At 40.4% G+C, this 17,832-nt stretch overlaps 2 protein-coding genes across 2 annotated transcripts in view; both read right to left on the reverse strand.

Annotated features, from left to right (window-relative positions):
- Nucleotides 1-2,090: 2,090 nt before the first annotated feature.
- Nucleotides 2,091-5,658, reverse strand: gja10b (gap junction protein alpha 10 b). The gene is made up of 3 exons (XM_005747766.1): nucleotides 5,578-5,658; nucleotides 4,087-5,499; nucleotides 2,091-3,044 (listed from the first exon to the last, which is right to left on the reverse strand). The coding sequence occupies exons 2-3, from the start codon at nucleotides 5,476-5,478 to the stop codon at nucleotides 3,006-3,008; spliced, it is 1,431 nt and encodes a 476-aa protein (XP_005747823.1). The 5' UTR covers nucleotides 5,479-5,499; nucleotides 5,578-5,658; the 3' UTR covers nucleotides 2,091-3,005.
- A 2,264-nt stretch (nucleotides 5,659-7,922) lies between these two features.
- The window catches only part of casp8ap2 (caspase 8 associated protein 2), a 16,667-nt gene continuing 6,757 nt past the window's right edge, over nucleotides 7,923-17,832 (reverse strand). Inside the window, exons 5-10 of the mRNA XM_005747767.1 lie at nucleotides 16,266-16,340; nucleotides 15,582-15,697; nucleotides 13,132-15,428; nucleotides 10,049-12,698; nucleotides 8,907-9,006; nucleotides 7,923-8,819 (exon numbers count right to left, since the gene is read on the reverse strand). Coding sequence (XP_005747824.1) covers nucleotides 8,766-8,819; nucleotides 8,907-9,006; nucleotides 10,049-12,698; nucleotides 13,132-15,428; nucleotides 15,582-15,697; nucleotides 16,266-16,340 — 5,292 coding nt within the window. The 3' untranslated portion in view covers nucleotides 7,923-8,765. The remainder of the gene's footprint in view (nucleotides 8,820-8,906; nucleotides 9,007-10,048; nucleotides 12,699-13,131; nucleotides 15,429-15,581; nucleotides 15,698-16,265; nucleotides 16,341-17,832) is intronic.

The following is a 17,832-nucleotide window of genomic DNA, read 5'->3' on the forward strand; positions in this document are numbered from 1 at the left end:
GTGCGTGCGTGCGTGCGTGCGTGCGTGTGTGTGTGTAAATTCCCCACTCGTCCTGTGGGCAGTCTTCATCCTTCAAGCTCAGGTCCTCTGTTGTGCAGATCTCAGATATCATTTGTGGGATCTGCTGTAGCTGCTCACCCAGTTTGGGGCTTAAAGCCCTGACTGCAATCATTACCATGGGGACTATTGTTGCCTTCGACTTCCACACCTTATTTAGCACTTTTCTCTGGCCTTTGTATTTTGCTATTGTCTTGTGGTACTTTGTTCTAATGTTGCTATCACTTGTTATAGCTACATCTGTCACTGTGCCCATATCCCTCTGCTTGTCCACCACTACTATGTCCAGTTGGTTAGCCATCACCAGTTTGTCTGTCTGTATCTGGAGGTCCCACAGGATCTTAGCTCCATCATTCTCAACCACCCTAGAGAGCGTATCTTATTTTGACCTTGGGACTTCCAGGCACAGATGTTCCTGTATACTATGATAGACAGCTTTTATGGTGCTCCATGTATGCCCTGCCTGCTAGCATTGCGCTTGCACTCAGCTGTTATATGCTTGATTGTCGCAGAAGCATCTTTATACATCCAGTACTGCCATGATTGGTGTCACAATGATCTTTCTTGTTTCATCCTGGATAGTCGTTCTGACACTCACTAGTACTGTACTGTAAGCCTCCTTCTTTCCGCTTACAGTACAGTCTCAGGATACTGGTATAGGAGTGAAACCCTCCATAGTAAGGAGCTTCCTTCTCTTGATGTCAGTGGTTTCTATCTCCTCCTTTTGCCATCCCAGCAGGGTATCTGATTATTATTAATCAGATTCAATTATTAGGCCCCTCTACTATGGAACTAGATGGGAGGTGTATACAAGAGTATGTAAAAACAATAATCAAAATACACATTCCATGGATTCAAAAAATGATATGTAGCCAGCTAGCTAACTAGACAACTAGTAGTTTATTATAACATTTTTTAAAATGTGTGGTATGCATTCACAAGGAGATATGGGAACCTAAACAACACAAAGTTCAAAGAATGTATTTTTCTCTCGCAGATGGTAGTGGTACCACGTGATACTATATCTTCAACAGTGACAGGCAATATTTTTTAGCTTCACTTTTGCTTTGTACACAATTATATAATACTAATAATAAGCCATAAACACCAATTCCAAGAATTCTTTCTCTTTTTTGCAGTTTCAGATTTCCCTATTTCTTGTTTATTCTGACAAATATCTTCGAAGACTTTTAAACTGATTTGATAAATACGTGCTTTGACACAAATAGCATTTGAATTCATGCCTGACTTCTCCAAATTCTCCAAAACTACCCACAAAGTAGCTCACAATTTATAGACAGAGCAGATAAAATAAGTACTGAATATGTCATTAATTTTCTAAGTAATTGTATCTCTAAAGGTATTATTGATATGAAATTCCTACTAGATGGCAGTAACAACCCATCAATTCCACACATACAAAGAACGTGTTGATAAATTAGTGGTAATAATGAGAAATGATGCTGTGAAAATGTATTGAACACGCGGCTGAAATGAATTTAATACCTCTTACAAAAGCTGTTGGTGGTGATGACAGCTTCAAAATGCCTCCTGTATGGAGCAACTAGTTGCATGTATTGCTCAGGTGTGATTCTGGTCCATTTGTCCACACAGTCTTCAAATCCTAAACCGGACCGTTTGAAATAATGATACCTGCTGTTTCAAGTAGTCCTTGGACAACTTTTTTGATCATTCTTTTCATTCTTCTAGTAAATGGATTGGCACTTTTTCTACACTATCTGAGAACTCAAAGGGCTTTACACAACTTGCTTAATTCACGCATTCACACCAGCACTTTTTTCTTTGGTATTTTTGTCTAACATGCACACGCATTCATGCTCCGATGCATCAGAGAACAACTTGGGGTTAGTATCTTGCATTTTTCCCAAGGATATTTGGCATGCAAACTGGAGGGATCAAACCACTAATCATCTGTTTAGCAGATTACACAGCAGATGGCCGCCCCTCCCTGACCCTGGTTCTGCCGGAGGTTTCTTCCTGTTAAAAAGGAGTTTTTCCTTCCCACTGTCGCCAAAGTGCTTGCTCATAGGGGGTCACGTGATTGATGGATTTTTCCCTGTATGTACAATTGTAGGACCTACCTTACAATATAAAGCGCCTTGAGGCAACTGTTGTGATTTGGCACTGTATAAATAAAACTGAATTTAATTGAGTTCAGATGACTTGGTTTACTGCCTGAGCTACATTCACCTTCTGTCTGAAATCTTGAGGGAAGCACTTGGTAGCGGCCGGTTTGTGGTGACATTTGTTCTTTCCTCTTTCAAACTATGCCCCCAACAGTGCTCACTGGAACCTTCAGTAATTTAGTAGTTTCTTTAGTAATTTCTTCTGTAACCAGTGTCATCAGTATCATCAGTTACCCATCATGAGATGCTTCTTGTGTGACATCTTGGTCATGAGACACCTTTTTTAGGCCATTAGTTGGAACTGAAGTGGCAGGATTGTTTTCAGCTGGTGCCATGACTCTCCATGCCTTTTTGCTTTCTTCATGCATTCAGTACTTTCTCCCAATGCCATTTTTTCATTTTCACACATAGCTTAATTTCTGGACATCTATGATTTGATTTCTCGCATGAGTGGATTGGATGGGTAGTTACCGACATCTGGTGATGTCAACAAACCTTTTGAAATAGATTTATTTAGAAACGTCAGTATTGACGTTTTCAATACTTCTTTTATCTGGTGTAAACTTATAATCAAACAGTTGATAGGAATAGCAATCACACATTACATAAAGCAAATTAAGTGTCTCTTGGATGTGGAAAATAACTAAATTATTCATGCAGAAAACATACTGTATAAGCACACTGTGGACATATAATGTTGCTGCAGAGAAACAGGATGAGACTCGGTTTGAAATCAGGCTCCTTTGGCTAATTTAGAACTCCCATTGGCACTCGTTTGGTCCCAGAACTGTACTTTATAGTTTACTTTTTCATGATTGAAGACAGCTCCAGAATCATGCTCTGAAAAGGGAAAAAAATAGGTACAATGTATAGTTATTATTCTTGTCATAGTCATGATGACACGTTTATGTTTTGTTTTCTAACCTCAAGTAGTATATAGTAAATAGTAATGTTTGACTTTCTGCTAATATCTCAAGACTATCTTGTCTTGAACAGTATTAGAAAAATATATGATAGTGAGAAAATGTCTGTAAACAAGCTTGACCTTTGTTGTGGTTGAAACTGACAGGTTACTTATTTATTTTATTTTATATTACTCAATTCATAATGATCACTGGAATTAATGAAATAAAAAGGGTTTTCAACTGAGTTTATTCAAGTAAAGTTGATTGCTATCACTGACAACAGATTTCACCAAGGAAGGGAGGAACTGAGAATGATGTTGATTATTAAGCAGCAGGAAATGTAAAGTAGTTGTGGGCCAGCTAATGAGATTTTCCAACTGGATATGTAAAAGGGTATGAACTGGACTGGCACTGAGATCATCTGATCAGCTGAGCTTTACATTGTAGATGTAGCTGCATTTGATTTTCAATATTTATGTTCACTTTTTGACAGAATGAAATTAAAAAATATATCTATGTGACTGGGTGTGGTTTGTGGCTCAGCTGCAGGAGAGGGGTGGAGCGATGGGTTTGGGGTGTGGTGTCATGGGAGGCTGACCCACACAGCCTCCCCGGGTTGCCGTGACCTGACGGGTGTGTGTGGTGTGAAGCAACAAAGGTAGCTGGAAGGCTGCTCTAATAAAAGCAATGGAAAACACCGTTTGACTTGCAACGCTGTGTACTTCAGGAACTTCTCATTACAATCTATGGTAAATTTTTTCTCTGGTCATAACTCCATCTTACAACATCATTCGGACTAATTACACTTGAATTGACAAAAAAAGTGGAGTTGGAGGGAATTTAAGGTAGCTTGACTTGATCAGACAACAAACAAACAGTGTATCTATAACCAAATCTTTCAACAAACAAGTACACGCTAAATCACACATATGAGACTATAAGCCTTTATTAATAGCCAAAAAGAGACATTAGCTTACCATGGACATCCTCCTCCCTCCAGCTGGAGGTGGTGGAGACACCACTGGACTCTCCCCCTCGCTAAGATGCTGGGATGCATTGTCCGTTCCACTCTGACAGTCTCCACTGTCAGACGGACTGGCCAGCTTGCCCTCCGACAGTCCTCTGGACATAAAACTGCATTTTCTGGCTGTGGGATAGTGTTCACTCTCCGGAGAATCACTCATATCACTGAGCTCCTTACATACACTCACTCTGCTCTGCTTCCTCTGTGGGTTTCTAAGGGCTGCTGGGATTTCCATGTGGCCGGCCGTCAGTGTAGGTCGAGGCCCCACATAGTGTGGTTTACCAGAACCATGGGGTCCATTTGAGTCATCGCTGCTGCATGACGGTTTGCGATTTTCCAGAGTGTAACGTCGTTCCATGACACCCAGCTGGTGCAGACCTTGGATTTCAGCTTGGCTGGGGCGGCAGGAGATGCTGTGACCTTCGATACTCTGAGGGGCCACTAAGGCCAAATTCAAAGGCTGACTCTCCCCGTGAGTTTCAGGCACAGCAGAGCAGGTCATCTGCGTGAGCTGGATTAATCTCTGTGGTGAGGAATTTGAGAGCACACAGATCTGCTGCACCATGGAGTTCTTCTTTGACCTGCACATACTCTCATCATCCCCATATTTATATCCATACAAGATTTGTTTAATCTTCTTCACCCCCAAATGGGAAATCTCTAGGAGATTGAGGAATAAAGAAACTCCGGCAATAACCAGCATGAAAACCATGAAAATGTTCTTCTCTGTCGGTCGTGACACAAAACAATCAACGCTGTTAGGGCAAGGCATCCTTTCACATTTGTAGAGTGCAGACAGTCCAATCCCATACAGAGCAAACTGTCCTATAATGAAACCCACCTCCACTACAGATCTGGTCAAAATATGGAAAACATATGTACGCAGCAAAGAGCCCCTGAGAGGAGCTTTCCTTACTTTCTTCTGTTCATCTAATTTCCTGAGCTCTTTCTCAATTCTTTTATGGTCATCCAGGACGGGATCTGTACCTTCCAGCTCAGCTTTCAGACACGCTTTCTTCCTGTGTCTCTCCTTCTCAAGGGTCCTCAAATGATACAAGGCGTGACCCATGTAGACCAGAGAGGGTGAGGATACAAAGATAATTTGCAGGACCCAGTAGCGGATGAGAGAGATGGGAAAAGCTTGGTCGTAACAGACAGTCTTGCAGCCAGGTTGCTCTGTGTTACAAACAAACTCGCTCTGTTCATCATCCCAGACATCCTCAGCTGCGACGCCGAGCACAAGCATCCGGAAAATGAAGAGGATTGTGAGCCATATCTTCCCAACGATGGTGGAATGAATGTGGACCTCTTCTAAAATACTCCCTAATAGATTCCAGTCCCCCATCTTCTGTCATATTAATATTACCTGTGAACAAAAGAAAACTTTGTAGTTTGCAGGTCTTTCTACAAATTTAAATCATGCAGCAAAATGTACTTTACTTACATATTTTCTAGAGTCCTCGTCCCTGTGTGTTTGGCATAAGGCCATTAATCAAATTGTAGATTCGAGTGTGGTGTAAGTGTGATATTTTAATCCCTTGGAGACAGACAATACCCTACTGTGCAGTCTGACTGACACTATTTTAAAGCTGGAAAGTAGGTCGGTTTGAAGCTATTGATCCATCAGTACCATGACCTTATAATGCCCTGAGGTTAGGTTCATCCTGCCACTTTTGTCAGGACACTAAGCTAGAAATAGCACCAACTCAGATGCCAATACACAGCTCTGGACAATGTTTTCAGACTCATTACTTCTAATCTTCATGCAACCTTTTTCTAAATCTTGAACTCTAGGTTTTTGATAGTTTCAGGTTTTATGCAGTGAATGAAATGTGCCAGCATGCATGTCTTCAATAATCTTTCATCTTTGTTCTAACTGTTTTTATACTGTTTGTATAGTGTGCTAGCTAAGGAGCTAGCACACTGTCAGTTACACTATCACACCTTTTCACACAGGGCTCTGCGGGTTCCATAATAAACACTCTCATTTAGAAGCTGCATTTTTTGTGTTGTATTATCTTTCTCTAACATTTAGATTTGTTTGATGATCTGAAACATTTCCGCATGACAAACATACAAAAAAATAGGAAATGAGGAAAGGTGAAAACACTTTTTCACACCACTGTAACGCGATGTGGAATTTTATTATTACTTAAAAGGACAAGATTGCAGTGGTAAAGTGGACAGAACAGAAATAACATAGTGCTAACAGAACTATCATCTGCATAGATAACATGTTAACGCAAACCTAGACTACAATCCAGAAGAGTCTTTGTTTGTATTCAGAAGGATAGGGATTTGTGTTGGTATGTTGAGCTGGTCAAATTCTTTTAGAAACATCATATTTTACTGGGGAAATGCAAAAAAAGTTTGTCTGGCAGCACAAATGAACCAGCTGCTAACAGATGAGACAGTCTCAGGATCAGTTAGCTATTACAGGTTACTCTCATGACTGAAACGTTTCTTCCACTGAAAACGCTACCCCCAGATGAACAGAATCAACCTGGTTGATTAAGCATGCACCATGACATCTGCATTCAGTTTTCCCCAAAGTCACCTAACACAAGGGTACAATGGTGATGAACATTTGTTTGTCTGCAGCGATGGAGAGCCATCACACATTTGGGGAAAAACACACATTTCTCACCAAACGGGGTATCCAACGTCCAAAAGCAGAGAGGACACCCAGTGCTCAAAATGCAGCATCCTCAACAGTCTCTAGGATGATAGTGATTACTGAGGCCAACAGCCCACTCAAGTGCAAACAAGCTCTAAATGTGACTGTTTACCTTGGGGAACAGAGCTAGTACTAGTGAAATTTTTCCAATTTTGTGACAGAAAAACCAAAAGTTTATTATAACCCAAATATTCTATTCTGTGAGTGAGAGACAGCGCACTCTTGTTACAGTTGATGATGAAATCTAAACTAAATAGGCTGCATATCAGAACATGGATATTTTTCTCCACTTTCTTTCTGCTAGAAGCACATGCAATCAAATCAGCTGAACATGTGAACACTCTATTATAAAGGGGGTCAGGGGACCCTGTGTCCTTGAAATGATTGATCGGTCTTAGACCAATGTGGTGGAAGTGGAGCTTCAATGATTGAGTGCACCAGAAGGCACCCCCATAGTGAGGTCTGAAAGAGAACCAGGGCTTAAAATGAGATTTGGCAGGTTGGTGAACAATAAATGCTGGTGTAGCAGAGAAGCAAGGTAAATGACTCAATAAGAAAGATGCTGTACTGTGATTTCTACACAAAATATCCAGCTAGTTCTTTATGGTTTGTCCACACATGATGTTTTGAAATACATGTATCACCATTTTCTCTTTTATAAAACAATTGAAAATGTGCAAAATGGCAAAACATGGGGTGACATTGTTTTCTCTGCAGTATCACCTGGAAGCAGAACAGAGGATCATTTGGATAAACCTTTGGAGACATCACTGCAAACATATTAATCATTCAAGAAAACAAATGAGATGATTACTGCATAGCTTTGACCCATCGTAACCCCTGCAGGTAATGACAAAATCCATATTGTTGATTTTATATGCCTTCAAAAATTAGCAAGTTTAATGTGGCTTGTTGTGGTTCAGGAGTTTTAATGAAATGAGGAATGAACCCTCCTTCATTTTCAGTCTGTAACTGAAGATGCTGAACCCACAGTTGGATCATTGCACCCATCAGATTTAAAAAGCACATAGTAATTGGAAAAACAAACAAACACTTGAACGACTGTATTTGATGAATCCAGCTTGTATGTAGAAAAGTGTGGCACCAGTCCATTAAATAAATAAAACTTTTATTTTCAGTAAAGAATTTTTTACAATATGTCATTACATAGTTTTCGTTAGTAACAAGCAAACTTGTCACTGCAGCTCACAGATACGAGGGTTCATTCAGTCATTCTCTCACACACACACGCACTCACAAATTAAGAAATGAATGTAATGATGTAATGTCTTTTACTTGGAGTGAGCATGTAAACAAATGTATGAAGCACTCCCTTCCCACACACAAACACATCTATTAAAACAAGATCCAACATTTAACACAAAATTTAACACTGACTCCAAGTCAAAAGACTAAAACTATGAGCCCTGTAGATCAAGGTTTAATGGCAGGTCATGTGTTAACCTCTAAACTAAGAATCTGACTCAATATGTAAAATATAGTGAGCATACTTGTTTTGGAACCTGAAATCTTCTCATTATGAGGGTAGTTTCCCCCAAATGCTTGGAGAAAAACTAATTTACGAACGTGGGAACTGATATTATGACTCATTAACTGTTTTGAGATCTGCAATGTCTGCAAAAGTCGAGATAGGAAGGTAAAAAAGGTGGAATCCTGTGGCCCACATCACGTCCTTCTGTGATGATCCTGTGTGGCTAAAAATCTCAAACGTTTTGAATTCCTTTCTCAACAGCATGAGCAGGTACAGTTCTGCATCTGTAACACAATATCCTTAGAGACAGTTATGAATTCCCAGCCTTTGACTCAAACCAAGCTCCAGATTTTGACAGATACAGCACTCTGTGTGGTGATCAAGTCATCATATCACCTTAATTATTGGCACATGTATGAATATGCTCCAAAATAAGAACCATATACAGAAATATTCAGAGGCATCAGGTGTCCATCTTCTTAAAAAGCTTCATGAGCTGATAAAATCTGTGAGCAATCTGGGGAAAACAAACAGTTAACAGTTACTGGATGCTTACACTAAACAAAAGTAAAGAAAAAGAAAGAAAGAAACAAGATTTATCTACCTGGCCTGAAGGCTTGTTAAGTTTCTCTGACAAAGCAGAGAAAGTCTCGCGTGAAGCTCCTTTTGTCTTCATGTCCATGAGAATAGCTCGATCTTCATCTCTGATGAAGGAGATGAAAGATACTGAGTAGTCTATTTAATTAGCTAAACTTCTTACACAGTAACAATACAAATAATCATTAGTGGCAGCCCTATAATGTAGAATGAAACATTAAAAATACATTCAGTGAGACTATTCTGATTAGATGAGCATAAACTACCAGATCAAAATCTCTTCTTTGATAACAAGGCTGAATTTTGGCAACACTTATACAAGGTACAGACACAATACATTCAGATAACTGCAAATTTGCCACCACAATGAGTTAAACAACCCAAAAATGTAATATTTATTAATGTCCACAGGTTCTAGCCCTCAGATAGTTATTGATCCCAAGGAGCCTTATCTGTGTATTAAAATTACTTTGATTATTATATTGTTAGTTTCATCAATTAATTTTGAACTTCTAAACATGGGGGACAGTGTGCAAAACTAGTTTCAACTCCCCCCAAAATACAGACATATTTAACAAAGCTCTTGTAGTGAATGGACCAGCACTCATACAGAGCCCTTTGAATCTTAGCACTCAAAGGACTTCCTATGTTTATACAGTGTACAGCAGTAAAAGCCAAACTGACAGCCACTTGAACAGCACATGTACTAGAGCTGTAACCTCAGCTGGTTCGTTGACGTGCTCATTCAAGGAGAGAGAGAAAATGTTTCATCAATAGGCTGCAAGTGTCAGAGCTAACTTATTTAATGTTTAGACGGAGTTGACTTCAAACCAGCTGACACCATTTCAGTGTGGCTTTATTTTGTCTAACATTTCCACAGCTTAACAACCAGCAAGCCATATTAATCTATATCAGCTTTGTCAGAAAGATGACGTTAGACCAGTATGGCCAGGGATTACAGATATGCAGTGTCTATAAGTTGCAATGTTGAGTCTGCGAGGAGGCCAACAGGTCCATCACAGGTCAACTTCTATTTGACATTTTCTGCTGAAATATTGTGAAACCAATACTGACTATATGCAACTAGTATTCATTCTTGTATTCAGACACTCCTTGGAAAGAGAGAACACGATGCACTTTACTACTGACCTAGTCCAGGCCATCACCACCTCGCCCTTCTTCCTGATGACATTCTTGGCAGACAGACTGCTGGGAGACAGACAGCCCATAGATGATTTGGAATCTTCATCTGCTTCCTTGGAAGGAAGCACGACTTCTGGACTCTTTTTTTCCTTCCTCAACCTCTTCGCTTTTGATTTGTCCTGGTGCTTCTTTCGTTTTCTGCCTTTGTCGGGTGAACTGCTCGTGTCCTCTGCTATCACGAGGCTTCTCTCTGACTCAGATATGTCCACATCATTGTTCTTCAAGTCTGACACGTGTGAAGACAATTTTCGGCTCCTCTGATTTGTATAAGAACTTTCAGTAGTTTGACAGTTATTTGACACAGCACATTTAGAGGGAATGAGTTTATTCTGAGACTTGTTTGAGACAGTTTTTGAAGGGCTTATGTTAACATTAACAACTGTGTTTTCAGAAACATTGTTCAAACACTTATCTGAAGGAGAACCGTCAGACCGATTTTTCAGGGTCTCTTTGGAAAAAGTGTGTCGAGTTAGCATGTCATCTGGCTGATTGTTTAATAGTGTTAAGTCTTTATCTTCAGTGAGACAGACACTGGATTCAGTACCAGCTGGACACAAAACAGAGCTTTCAGCAACGTTAGAGAAACTGCCCGCCAAAGAGACAGCTTTCTCAAACTTTTCTGCAACACCAGCTTCACTATCCTGAGCTGCAGTGTTATCTTCTATGTGCTGCTCCTCTGTTAGTGTTTCACTTAAGCTCTCATTAGCAGTTAGAGTTCTATCTGCTTCTGGATTCGCCTGCCGAATCTTCACAATGAAATGATCGTTGGACTTTTCCATCACTAGCGCCTGCATCGCCATGTCGGGCTTAAACACAAAAGACGTGGCAGGTGTTTCTGAGGCCAAACTGCTGCCAGAGCCACAGCTGGAATTATCAGTGTCAAGAGCCAGGTGTATGTCATGCTCTGTGGCATCCTCCCCGTCCAGCAGAGCATCCTCGCATATGTGGGCGCTGATGACGTTCTCTGGCGTGGACGTGACATACATACTTGAGGCGGATGGCTGTAGGAAGCTGAGGTGACTGTCAGATTTCAGAGGTGATGGAATGGTGAGAGACACGGCCAAATCTTCAGCTAGAAGTGAATATGACTTCTGTGAGGCCAAGTTGGCCTGCAACAGTGCTCGATTTTGCGATGGAACTTCTAACAGACAATTTTCATCAAGTAAAGCCGGGTTCAGTGTGGTCTGATCTTTTGAGCAAGAGGAGGATATTTTGCGAGGTGAAATACTAGACCAGGTGGCAAAAAGTTTAGAAGGGGTATCAAATTTAGCTGGGGAAAGCAGCTTAGATCGATACTCAAATTTTGATGGTGTGATGATGCTTATGTTTCTTTCTCCATCTTTCCTTGGAGTACTGAGGGACCAGGCAGTGTTTTCTCCAGCGATACCACTGCTTTCTAACAAGTCAGAACCTTGCAGAAGACACTTGAAAATTTCACCCATTTGAGAGTCTCTGACTAGATTGAATGTTAAACTGGAAGCTTGTTGCTCAGTGAGTAGCTCAAAGTCAGTTCTGTCAAGCAAAGAGCCATTCTGAGTGACCACCAAAGAAGGTATATTATTTTTTTCAGGAGTTGCAGGTGGATTTTTAGGAAGAAGGAACTCTGCTTGTGTATTTGGGGAGTTCAGTGGATGCGACTCAGACCCGTGTGTGATTCTGATGTCCTTGCCTCTGCTTCCAAGGCCCTTTTTGTAAGGCACCACAGCACAGGATTTGGCCTGATTCAGGCTGGTGGAAGCCGGCTGTGCTTGGTTCGACTCATATGATGCCTTTCTCATGGGAGGCTGTTGAGATACATTTTCACCGTCACTGTCCTCTGGCAGAGGTCTTGAGGCTTTGCAAAAGCTCTTCAGCGTTGTGTGAATATCCACAAACAAGTAGTCAACTTGGACATTTACAAAGTCCCACAGCTTTTGCTTCAAATCCACTGCTTGTTGTTCAAATATTCGTTTCACAATGCCATTATTTGACACTTTGCCAAACACAGATTCAATGAGTTTCTTCAGTCTGGACTTGAGCTCCCCTGGTTGATCACATATCTTACCAAAATGAGCACCATCCACAAACTCTAAAAAGGACCTTTGGAAATTATCCATCATTCCATAGAAACTCTTCCTGGGAAAAGTTTTATGAAGCTTCATGTACTTTTTCCGGATCTCGGCACGGACTAACTTAAATGTCTCCATTATTTCTTCGATGGTACAAAAAGAAGCTTTACTTGCTGCGGGACAAACTGTTTTAAAACGACTTTTTGGACTTTGTGTCGTTACGCCTGAAATTTCACGACTTTCTTCAGAAGCAGCCCGTCTCTCTGCAAGCTTCTTCTTTAAAACAGAGTTAGGACTTGACTTATTTCTGACTGGCTGTGCTAGTTTTGCCCTCTTTGTTGTAGTAGTGGGTGAACTTGCCGCCGTCTCATCACTTTCACTTAAAATTTCTCCTTCCTCCAGATCTGTGTCTGAACGACTTGAATTCAAGTCAGACACTTTATCCACCGAATTTACCACGTCTCGCTTTGCAGGAGAACCTGGATATTTGTTCTCCTTATTTACATCCAACTTCTCCGAGTTGGCATCAACAGCTGTACTGGAAAAATCTGCACAGGAAAGAAATAGATAACAGTCAGATAGAAGAGTCAAACAAATGTATAAGATGGTACATTTTTGTATTTTTTTCCAGAGCTAATTTTAAACCCAACTCGGAACAGTAACAAAGATCCACTGGGGATGCCAAAAGCACTACTGTAACGTAACAGGTAATGCTAATTAAGGTAAAGTCCAAACATGTATTTTATAAAGGAGAAATGAGGTGTTCAATTTCTTAAGATACATTGTGCTGATGCAGCTGTGACAGAGGACAGGCACATAAAAGACACAGTGAGATGAGAAATGAGATGAAATTAGCAGTTAGTAAAGAGAAGGCTTATAGTAAAGCTTGTAAGCAGTATCCTTGGCAAGATGGAAAGCATTCAATGGAAAACTTGCCAGTTTTGAAATATAGATTACTAGACTTGAAAGGAGGATAACTACCTTTTTGAAGGCTCTTTACATGACCAGGCTTGCTATGCACATGGAGAAGACATCTCTTGATTACCCGTACTGGACTCCTCAAAGGACTGATGGCATCTGGGATTCTCTTCAGATTATTCAGTGTGCGCATCATAGAGTCCTCATCATGTAGTAATAGCACAGAGCTTGAAGGCTTCAAATGGTTTTCCTGTCCATTTCTAGGGCTGCAGCTCTTGCTGGGTGTGGTGGTCATGTCACTGTAAATTTTTAGTAGGGTCTTCTCCTCTGTTGTGCTGCTAACTTTGGAAACTCCGATACAGTTAGTTGAAGAGCTCGGCTCAATTGCGCTAGCGCTACCGTCTCCAGTGTCTTCATTTGTCTGTGTTAAAACGTAAATAGCCTCTTTCAAACTCAATCCTTCTTGTGGAAGGGACTCCAGGCTGATTGTGCTGGACACTGTATCTGCATCTTTACGACAGTCTTGCTTTTCACAATTCCCTTTCAGATGAATTGGAGTAGAAGAAGCAGGAGAACCTTGCTGACAGACCTGAGACTTGATAGCCGGGGAAGTCTGACACACAGGATTAGTTTCGTCAGTCATATCTGTTTTCTTTGGCTGTGATGAATCGGCATCTTCTGCACGTGATTCCAAAGAGGCATTCTGCTGTACTGCAGCTTCAAGATGCTCCACAGTGGACTCCACAGTAATCTCAGCACATGAATCGGCAGTATTTTCGCAGTAAGCTTTTTGTAGGTCATAGCTTGGAATCTGTTTAGAAATCCTTCCTGGCTTGTCAACTGGATTTATGGGGTCTCTGGCCTCCGCCATTCTACATTCAGCTGCCTTACTGTCTGAGACTAGCTTCATATTTTCTTCATTATTTTTTGACACGTCTGGTGCTTTTGCATAACTATTCCCTGGTGATTTTGCTGCAAGGTGTGCACTCACTTGCTTTGCTGTAATATCCAAGGGTTGGCTGTTAGTTGAGGTAGTTTGGACTGAATTGTCAGCTACGGCAGTTTTATTACAGACTGTGTCTTTTTCCTGAATACCTTCCACATCTGATGCCTCAAGTGTCCTCTCACAACTCAAAACGTTGTGGTTCTTCAGAGACTGCTCTGTAATATCTCTCAACTCTCCTTCTAATTCAATGTTTTCTATGTCATCAATGACACACATGTCTTCCATGTTAGGCTGCAAATTCTCTTCCTCTGAGCCCTTTTCAACATCCTTGCCCACTGGTACAGGATCTTTCAGGCTCCCACCAAAAGGTAATACTGGCTTCTTAATTGGTGAAAGGGTTAAATTCAATGTTTCCATAAAGCACAGTTTCCTGTTTGGACTAGTTTCCTCAGAGTTTTTCTTGCTTATATTGGTTTCTTCAGGTGATGTTTTAAAGACAGTGTTAGTCTTTGCGCATCTGTCCTTGTCACTTTTACTTGATTCTTTGGTTCTCAGCTTCTCACATTTTCTGCTTGTGTGGGACTGACTGTCATTGATATGATTTTTTCTTACTTCATCTTTATATTGCCTTTCCCCTTTCCATTGATGATCTCTCTGTCTAGCCCCTTCCCTCTCTTTGGAGGAATCTCTGTATCGTATAACATGTTGATCTACAGAAGACTTTTTCCAGTCCTTTGAGTTGTAACTTCTGGAAGAGCTGCAAGTAGTCTTGATTTTTTCAAGCTCTCGGCTGTAGCTCTCTTTTGAGCTGTGAGATGCACTGTGTTTAGGGTCCGATGCAGCCGTTTTAGCTTTATCGTGTCTCCTGCCATCTTTTTTGTCATCCGAAGCTGTAGTTTGCAAAATCGTGGGTGAGGATTTAACCTCATCTGATCTGCGGTGCCCATCGTGCGAGCAGCTTTTTCTTTGACATGACTTTGAATCACACCTTTGTACCAAGTCTTTGTCTGCTCTGTGAAATCTGTCATTGTTAGCATCTGAAACACTTCTATGTCTCCTATGTATTGATTCAGAATGTTGACTGGGATGTCTGTGCTCTCTGTGACTGGATTTGTGTTTATCTGACTCCGTCTGTTTGTCAGTTATTTCACCGTCTCGTTTTGAATGGCTATGACAAGATGCTTTTGATGCTCTGGGCAAACTATGACTTTCTTTCCTCATGGACTGACGTGCATCTCTTGGAGGCTGGTCTACGCTGGGAGGTGGAAAATTACTGGATGGCGGTAGTGGTGGAGAAGGAGGCGGACGGGATGGTGGAGAAACCAGCCTACTGGTGGAGCTGTGACTGGAGAGATTTGGATCCCGCACATTTTGTATGGAAGATGTATAATGATGATACTGCCCTCTCTCAGACCTGCAAAACCCAACAATTAAAACATTGCTGTTTCAGTATAGCCAATAATTGATGTCACACCTTGCTACATGTCTTATGATATTGCCCTTATGCATAACGTTAACCAGTATTCAGTGTAACCTAACGGAGAAGGACGAAAAAGAACCAACGTACCTCTGACTCAGCCTCTGAATCTCTGCGTCTTTTCGTATCACCTCCTTTCTAGCCGTTTGTAAAAGTGTAGAGATGTTTTTTTTGAGAGAGTAGTTCTCCTTTCTCAAACCTGTATTCTATATTCAAACAGAAGGCACACAAAATGTTAGTGGTAAAATGAATTCGTATAACCAAACCATGCAGTTCAATAATGTAGACCCATTCCACCTACAGAAAACAGTCTTTCTTAAAACAAAACTGTCTTAGTGAAGATAGTAGTGTTTATGGTAACTTTGTTCTAAGTTTCTTGAAGACAGACATTTCATCTCTCATCTGCAGAAAGTTCTCAGATGAAAGGTAAAGAAATTCAGTCCCTTTCTTTCCAAGCTCCTTAGATTACCATGACCTGGAGGACCTGTAGGACTGAGAACCTACACAGACCCTACTGGCTCCTCCAATAAAAAAAAAATATCATGGAACAGATGTTTTTTTTTGGTTTGGGTGAAAACATGCATACAACACACACATTTGCTTTGTTTTCTACAAAGGTGATTGAGGCTAATCCGATTCTTCAGAAGATTTTTTCCAAAACGATAAATGAAAGCTGGCCGAGTAAAATATATTCTCATGAAACAACCTACTCTCTATTTAACCCCCCCCCCCCTAAAAAAATAAAGAAATAAAAACAAAAATAAAAACCCACACCTGTAATTCCAACTGCTCCAGTCTCCTGCGCAACTCTTTAATATGGTTTTGGGCTGTCCTGAACCCAGACTTCAGCTGCAGAGACACAAAAACAAAAGGCCTATGAAACAGCTGGCATGATGACTTCTGGCAAACTTTCAACGTCCTGTGATATCCAAGTGCTATTCTCTGCTTACACAAAAATGGCAATCATGATCCCAAATATTGAGCAAGGGTCACCTTTGCTGAAATATGAAGCGTCTCAGCTTATCTGCTTGTAATCGACTCAATCATTAAGCAGTCCATCAGTTCACTTCACCGATTCTTTTTGGAATTTGCTTGATTTATACAGAAATAATCAGATCTAGAGTACTAATTTAATATTTATTGTAACTGACAAAGGACTTATTTTTAGCAGTGTGGTTCTAATTTCATAGACTAACCCATATTCACCTACCAATAACAAGGTTTCTACACTTTGTAGAACATCATGATAATATAAAGACTAGAGATGGACCGATCCGATATACAGTACCAGTATTGGTCCGATCCTGACCTAAATTACTGGTTCAGATATCGGGGAGAAATAAAAAATGTAATTCGATCTATTAAATATCACAAAAGCACCTCAAAAAACTTGCGACATGGCATAATCCAGCTCATGACCTTAGCATGAGAGGGAAACACGAAGATGAAACCAGGAGATGTCATTACTGAATCATCTGAGCTGAACAGGTGATGGAGAAACAGATTTACCTTTTAGGTGACATGAATGAGTTGAAGGGAAGTTATGAACTGTTTCTGAGAGACAAATAACACCAGGATCCTATTCTATTGAGCTAACAGCTAGTAACTGTGCAGGGGCGGGTCTAGCAAAGTTTTGCCAGGGGGCCAGGTAGAGAATTAACAGGGAAAGGGGGACACAAAGTAATACTTTTCTTTCTTATTCTCGTTTAAAATGTCTAGCTTTCAATAAATAATTATCTGAATCTTACAACCAAAGTGGTTATCTTATGTGCAATGTATAGAAATAATAAATGGCCTGCATTTGTATAGCGCTTTTCTAGTCCCTAAGGACCCCAAAGCGCTTCACACTACATTCAGTCATTCACCCATTCACACACACATTCACACACTGGCGATGGCAAGCTACATTGTAGCCACAGCTGCCCTGGGGCGCACTGACAGAAGTTGTTGAATATAAACATTATTTTGTGCTGATATTGCACTTCTTTTCTGCATGAACCTGCATTTTAAAATACTTTTTGAATATTACTTAAATATTTAGATTTAAAATTTGGCTAAAAGTTTAAATAAAAAGATCAGTATTGCTGAATTGCAAAATATTTTGGGTGAAGTGTATTTTTTGCATACAAGTATAATAGAATAGCTTTAGTGTTTTGTTTTGTTTTTTTAAACTTGAGCATAAACTTATACAAAATGTGGCAAGACATTTAAAAAACAGTTTTATTGATTTTAAAAAACTGTATCAGATTCATATCGGTATTGGCAAATATCCAAATTTATATCCGTATTGGACATTAAAAGGTGGTATTGTGCCATCTCTAATAAAGACTGAAACACAGCA

This window comes from Pundamilia nyererei, unplaced genomic scaffold (assembly GCF_000239375.1).
Source record: "Pundamilia nyererei isolate P.nyererei 1_Seehausen unplaced genomic scaffold, PunNye1.0 scaffold00204, whole genome shotgun sequence".
NCBI lineage: Eukaryota > Metazoa > Chordata > Actinopteri > Cichliformes > Cichlidae > Pundamilia > Pundamilia nyererei.

What these genes read in the sequence shown, in the direction of transcription:
- gja10b (XM_005747766.1), bottom strand. Translation starts at nt 5,478, where the DNA reads ATGGGGGACTGGAATCTATTAGGGAGTATTTTAGAAGAGGTCCACATT. An exon ending in GAGGGAGGAGGATGTCCATG is followed by an intron (nt 3,045 to 4,086) that starts GTAAGCTAATGT and finishes TTCCCTTTTCAG; the next exon opens with AGCATGATTCTGGAGCTGTC.